The sequence below is a fragment of the Borostomias antarcticus genome (assembly GCF_949987555.1).
Source record: "Borostomias antarcticus genome assembly, chromosome: 14".
Taxonomy (NCBI): Eukaryota; Metazoa; Chordata; class Actinopteri; order Stomiiformes; family Stomiidae; genus Borostomias; species Borostomias antarcticus.
Genome location: NC_140247.1, coordinates 17,245,117 through 17,252,546, shown reverse-complemented (window position 1 = coordinate 17,252,546; position 7,430 = coordinate 17,245,117). Strand labels below are relative to the sequence as shown.

The following is a 7,430-nucleotide window of genomic DNA, read 5'->3' as shown; positions in this document are numbered from 1 at the left end:
GCGGGGTTGTCGTACAGGCGATGGTCAGGCAGGAGCGGGGTTGTCGTACAGGCGATGTTCAGGCAGGAGCGGGGTTGTCGTACAGGCGATGGTCAGGCAGGAGCGTTGTCGTACAGGCGATGTTCAGGCAGGAGCGGGGTTGTCGTACAGGCGATGGTCAGGCAGGAGCGGGGTCGTACAGGCGGTGGTCAGGCAGGAGCGGGGTAATCGTACAGACGTGGGTCAGGCAGGAACTGGAGAGATGAGGAGGGGAGGCAGGGTGAGTGAGAGTAATCACAAACGGGAACGGGAAAAAACACTACAAAATACGGGTAAGGAGATTGTAGGCTAGGCTATACTTTACCACAAGAGTATTATGGTAAGATCTGGCGATGAGTGGAGTGTAGACCAGGTTCTTGTAGAGGTTGAAGGTGATTGCAGAACGAGGGACAGGTGTGGTGATGATAATTGGGAACCGGTGAGTAGAGCCGCGCCAGCGTCATCGTCGGAGACGAGCGCGCCGTTCTTGTCTTTGCGCACGGGCCGATGTGCTGGGCATGTCGGGATCCGATTCTTCGTCACCGGAGAGGGAGGAGACTGCCGAGTCCGCGGAGCTGGCCGGAGACGGGGAACGCCCGGTAGTGGGGGGAAACTCCGGAGAGCCAGAGCGTTGTATGCCCGGGCTGATGCGACGTGCGGTAGAGCGCGTAGGACGCCCCGAGCGCGCAGCGGGCCCAGAGGGGAGAGAGGGAGACGGTTGTGGAGGCGAGGGCATGCGAGCCGTAACAACTGTTCCACTGTTCCACACCTGTTCAACAGCTTTGAAGACAGGATCAAAGCGTCTGCCCTAATGACACCACTTAAAACAACACAAGTGTCTTTCGTCAGATGTCACTATCCCGGGGAGGAGGTGTGGAAAAGAACAACTACTCTTTCTCCACGTCCTTTTATGTCATATTTTATAATACAACAATACTGATGCTCTTTTGGAGGCTGAGCTTCAAATGTGTGTGTGTGTGTGTGTGTGCGTGTGTGTGTGTGTGAAGTGTGTGTGTGTGTCTGAAGCCCTTCCCCAGTCACCTCTCAGAACCGGCCGGGCTGGACGGGGACAGTCACACTTCATAATAAATATCCTTTTAGAAACATTTATAAAACAATTTGTAGCTAACTGAATAACTACTAACGCTTATAAACAATGAAAAGGTCATCAGTTAATGTTTAGTAAATCAGGAAGTCTCTTCATCTCGATGTCCCCCTAGCAGATGAGGATTTCTACAGGACATCAACCAACACTGACCTTGTTCTGTTCATCATTAACTGATCATTTCTTTTAAAGACCCCCTCGAGAACAAGATCATCTCTAGGGGTATATCCTAATAAACAAGATCATCTCTAGGGGTATATCCTAATAAACAAGATCATCTCTAGGGGTATATCCTAATAAATACAATTTCAAACACATTTGTTTACAAACCAGTTATTAATAGTTTGTTAATCATCTACACATGGTCTATAAAGGCATTTAAAATGTGGTCATTATCAAGTGTTGCCAAATATTCAGACCACGGGGGGGCAGTTCCACATTTCAGTGTCTGAAGGCTGCCAATACAAATGAAATGACACAAGAGAAATCCTGACAAATTATGCTTCAAACTTTATTCTTTATTCAGATGCCCATTAGCTTCCGAGACAGCTTCCTGGGTTCTCATTTTCCCAGACTTTACCACTTTCCTGACGGAGACAGGGGAAATTCGATTAAACTCAGTGTTCAACTCAGTTCGATTACATTTAGGCTACCTCGTTAATGTCCTCAAGTGTTTTCCAGTGCATTTATGGGGGAAGAAATACATAGAGGAGCCATAGTCAGAATCAGAGGGGGACACCAGCCTTGTTGAAGAGGCTGATGGTTGTGGGGAAGAAGCTGCCTCTGTGGCGAGCAGACGTGGTCCTGATGGACTGCAGCCTCCTGCCTGAGGGGAGGGGCACCAAGAGGTGATGGCCGGAGTGGGAAGGGCTTTGGGTCCTGGAGTTGTGCAGGATGATGGAGGAGGTGAGGATGGACTCGATGATGGAGATGTAGAAGAGTATTTGTCTTTTGTCTTTGGTAGCAGAGAAGAAGGTAGCTAGCCACTAGGTTCATGTTGTGAACATGTCCATGTTTGAGACTTGGGTGCTTTTATGTATACCGTCCACCGTAGGGTCTAATTGCTGCGGGCTCTGTGATGCTTGAGTAAGTTGTCCTACCAGCTCTCCTGGCTCAGACAAACAGCTACCTAAAGGTCTTGGAGCCACTAAGTCATGTCCTTCCTCTTCGCTCTAGAGAGCCACTGTACCCTGACCAGGGTCTCATCTTAAATTGATGAGATAAACAGCTGTTATCTAAATATCTATGACCACTACAGGTGTTTGAAATGAGTCACATGCAGGCAAACCCGGCCTTCAACATGATAATTTCCTAGTCAGTCCAAAGAGGATGAGTGACATCTAGTGGATGTTCTGTAGTAGTGCAACACGCAAGTTAAGCTAAAAGTAAATAGGATAGTTCTGTATATCATCAATATTATTTCAAGAGACACATTTAACACTGGCAGGGTTGAGGTCAGACACATTTAACACTGGCAGGGTTGAGGTCATACACATTGTGATAAAACGGTTGTTTAGAGAGCTGTACCAACGGAATATGATTGACACAGTAGCAGTACTGTAGGTGTTTAGGGAAGATAAAGATAGCCTGAGAGACAGTGGAGCATTGGACAGGCAGGCCAACATTAGTCTGTGAGAATTCTCAACCCCGACAGACTACAGAACATGACTGGCCTCCTGGGGTCCTGAGTCTGATCAAGGGAATGTGCGCCATCGCCCTAAACACCCGCGTTTGATTTAAAAACGGAGGCGAGGAAATGGACTGTGAAATATGTGGCAATGGAAGTGAGGCTCCAAAGGGTTCAGGTCTGGGCTGCCAACGGGCTGCTGTCTCAACAAGGACGTAGGAGGGAGAGAGAGAGAGGGGGGGGGGAGAGAGGGGGGGGGGGGGAGAGAGGGGGGGGGGGGGGAGAGAGAGAGGGGGGGGGGGAGAGAGAGAGAAGGGGGAGAGAGAGAGGGAGAGAGAGAGAGAAAGAGAGGGGGAGAGAGAGAGGGAGAGAGAGAAGGGGGAAAGAGAGAGATAGGGAGGGAAAGAGAGAGAGAGGGGGGGAGAGAGAGAGGGGGGGAGAGGGTGAGAGGGAGAGAGAGAGGGAGAGAGCGAGGGGGGGAGAGAGGGGGAGAGGGAGAGAGAGAGGGAGAGAGAGAGGGGAGAGAGAGGGAGAGAGGGGGGGGGGGAGAGAGGGAGAGAGGAAGACAGAAAGGGTGAGAGAGAGCGATGGAGAGAGAGAGACAGTCAGACAGAAAGGGTGAGAGAGAGCGATGGAGAGAGAGAGACAGTCAGACAGAAAGAGTGAGAGAGAGCGATGGAGAGAGAGAAAGAGAGAGAGGATGAGGGAGGGGCGACCCACTCATTTAATGTCCCAGTTCGTTATCGTTACGGACACACATCATTTCACCACCAGCTATGGCGCTCTGGAATCAGAATCGGGGGGATAAGCACAATTAAGACAGGGTTTGGTCGAGGTAGAGGCTGGCATCTAGCAGTGTTACTGAGTTCAGGAGGAGAGAGAGAGAGAGAGAGAGAGAGAGAGAGAGGGAGAGAGGGAGAGAGGGAGAGAGAGAGAGAGATAGAGGATCTGTGTGTGTGAGTGTGTGTGTTTGATAGAGAGGGTTCATTAAAGGTCAACAGATTATGGAAAGAGTGCAATGGAGCACAGAACTCAGTCTCTGCTAATTAAACGACTGTAATGTGAGGTGTGTGATTTGCATTGTCTGCATAAATGTACGTGTTTCCTTTGAAGGAAACGCAGTTTGGTAAATATCCATTAAAAGGGCCAAACGCCTCTGAGCTGGGCCACCCAGATGGCCCCCCACACACAACCAAACTCATGCTCTTACTGCCGTGGAAAAGCTTGTTAAGGTCATACAGTACTAACAGTTTTCAGACATTCTTAATCTTAAGCATTTCAGAGAGGGATTATGGGAGCTAAATAGCTGCCCAGGTTGACTAATATATTATGGTTCGTCATGTAATGGCATCGTTTAATTAATTTCTACTAAGCCCTCCAACATGAAAGGGGAAACTGCAAAGAGGCCACTTCAAAGCTTTCACAGATTACTGCCCAACTGGTACCAAAGTCAATCTAAAGGGAATTAAAGTGGCAACAGCATGGCTTCACTTTCAACTTAACCTGGCTGTTTGATTCTGTTTTGTGTGAATGACTCATTCAATTCGATAAATCTACAGTAATATACCGCTCCTCTGACAACAGTGTAAACTGTGACTGAGTAGTGTTCATAATAATACAATTATATGATATAACTGACTAAGATTTTCTGGGATTAAAGATAGAAAATTAGCATTATTTGAGTAAAAACCACCTGCATACTTTTCTGTTAGAGAGCAGGAAAAGGTACCAAGCACCAAATCAGACCAGATGTTCTGCTACAAAACATTTAATTGCTATATCAAAACTGTTTACAAAGACCGGTACATATAGCAAAATATTATATATTACATTTATTAAATAAATATGTTGCACTATATGGAATTTAGAAGTTAGAAGTATCAGAAATATGTGGCTTAAGATTGTAGGCCAGGATTAAAATAAATTGACTCATAAATTTGACATTCAAATCACATCCATTACCCACCAATCATGCAAAATAATCCATCGACCATATCAATGTAAAATGGGGAAAAGATGCAAATGAATAAAATGTATCATAAAACTAATCTGCTATTCCTGAAAAAGAATCAGAGCAAAATCAATAATCCTCTCATTCTCAGTTTCCAGAATTGACAATGGTTTGGTTCAAACCGTAGGGACACATAACAAACTGCTCCTTAGGCACAGGCTTGTTCATCATTCAAAAGTTTATGAGAACTAGAAAGGTATTCTGGGATGTTTGATAGTTTCCATCCAAATCAAGGCACCTCGGTGAGTATTCAAACGTTGGTCATCCCACTACTTCCAGGCAGAACTCAAGGCCATGAGGGATCTCATTCCAGCAAGATGCATTGATATAAATGTTAGCCTATTTCAAATGCACACACACACACACGCGCACGCGCACACACACACACACACACACACACACACACACACACACACACAGTGTGAGCGCGGAGTCCTCTCAGGACAGGTGGTAGAGGCCGTAGCCCACAGGTGAGGCGTACAGGCCCAGGTGTGGTGCAGGGAGCATGGGGCTGCGGTTGTACAGGTGCCCCCCTGGTCCAAACAGCGCGGGGGCGCCTGCCTGCACACTCACGCTGAGCGGGAACGGCAAGGAGGAGAAGGCAGCTGGGTGAAGCATGCCGCCAGGTTTGGCTCCCACGCCGGCAGCCATTTTGATTTTCTCCAACTCGGCCTCCTGCAGCCTCTTGGCTTTGGCCCGGCGGTTCTGGAACCAGATCTTCACCTGGGTCTCGGAGAGGGACAGGGAGGAGGAGAACTCAGCCCGCTCAGCGATGGACAGGTACTGTTTCTGACGGAACTTCCTCTCCAGGGAGAGCAGCTGGTTGGTGGTGAAGGGCGTGCGGGGTTTGCGGTTGGTCTTGTGCTTCCGCAGCGGACAGGGGTTGGGGCTGACGTCACCTGCGCACAGCACGCGACCACAAGCATATCAACTGAACTGACAGACACGCTGAACAATACTTTGAGACGTTGAAAGTCATGACAATAAGTTATTTAAAATGTGCCCGTTATTGTAAGTCAGAACATAACAGAATTAAACATAATAAAATAGAAGTGAAAAGGAAGCACGAGCCCTCTGGAGGTGTTTGTGATATTTATCCAGCAGAACAAAGATGCAGAGCATTCCTCATCAGCCCCCTTAGTGTATTCAAACATTATAATTGTATGCTGTGAATTAGCCTACATGTTCTACTTTCTGCGCCTGTGATTTTCGATGACATGGAATAGCCTACTTACGCGATGGCGGTGACAACTTGACCCGTGACATCCAAGACGCACAGTCCTCGCGTTCCATCGTCTCTGTTTTGACTGGCGAGATCGAGTCGAAGTGAGGAAACTCCTCTAGACTATGCGACTCTCCGGTTTTAGAAGAATAGTTTCTCTTTGATGTGACGATTATTGTTCCACCCTGTCGTTTCGACGCGTCTTGCTGTGGCCTTTTGTCTGACATGAGCGCTTCCACGCTGAAAGGTAGAAACGACACCGGAGTTGAGCGCTGGACCTGCTGCGGAGCTTTAGTTTGCGTGTTCTCATCAGGTGTAAAACCGTCTCTCATATTTAGAGCCGAACCCATGTTTCCTGATGTATAATCTAATCGTGACAAACGAATTAATATGACCGTCAAATAAAAATAATATGCATCTCTTAAATTATGTCCACAGAGAGAACCACTTTTCAAAATGTAAACTCTGTGATGAGAGAAGTTTTGCTTAGTACTGTAACTCTCAGCCAATCACAAGTGTGCCAAAACTAGTGCCTCAGAGGAAGCCTCTTGATTGGCTAGTGCAGACCGAACCTAGTGGGGTGGGGCCGGGCCCCGAGGGGCCGCCTGAGCGCGAGGTCAGGTAAACAACAGCCTAATTTCCTGCTAATTGCGCGAGGAGGTGGAGGGAAAATGTGCTGAGCGCGGCATAGCGGCTTCTAATTAAAATCCATGAAATACTGCTTAACAGATGTATCTGATGCTGTAATTCATAAAATTATAAATAAATGCTTTTAATGGGTATACTGTATGATGATCAGTCTCTTCAATAGAAGACGGAAATTAAATTAGCCCTAGGTGACGATGAAAGGTGTTTAATCTACCGTAAGATACATTTAGTGAGACATTTAAGGTGAGACGTCTCGCATCATAAAATGTGGGACAGCATGTCCCCTTGTCAGTAGCTACAGTGTAGTACCCAGCTGGTTGTAGAGACATTTTGATTGGATAGCCAATCACCTCCCCTTGTCTCTCCCTGTGCCTAGCCTGATTGGTCTGCTGGTCTGTAAGTGAGAGACCGTCTCAGAGAGAGAGATGAGACAGAACCAGGGACATCTGAGGAGCTGCTGTTGTTGCTTCCGTATTGCTACACACTGTCAGGGGAGACACACACAAACACACACAAACACACAATTCCGGAGCCTGACTCTGCACCTAATTCATGTCGAAACCCGTATGACTTCACTCAAATGCACCACTTGAAGGAGTGAGCTAATCACAATGGTAATCAATAAGAATTATGGCTTTTTTAAACTTCAGACCTCTCCATGCACTTCTGCTGTACCACTCCATTGCGAGAGGCATTTTGAGAAGGATTATGGTTTTAGGCAGGCTTGAAAATGACTGTCATTACATTGTTATTATTAACACCTTGTAATTAGGCCTGTGGAATCCGGCGCTTTTAAGCA

The 7,430-nt window shown here is 47.2% G+C and overlaps 1 protein-coding gene across 1 annotated transcript; it reads right to left on the bottom strand.

Moving 5' to 3' along the window:
* Positions 1-5,199: 5,199 nt before the first annotated feature.
* Positions 5,200-6,054, bottom strand: LOC311317452 (homeobox protein MSX-2-like; the record flags this gene model as incomplete). Its single annotated transcript, XM_084448533.1, has 2 exons — positions 5,200-5,660; positions 5,997-6,054. The coding sequence occupies 2 exons, from the start codon at positions 6,052-6,054 to the stop codon at positions 5,200-5,202; spliced, it is 519 nt and encodes a 172-aa protein (XP_084304659.1).
* Between the last annotated feature and the right edge of the window lie 1,376 nt (positions 6,055-7,430).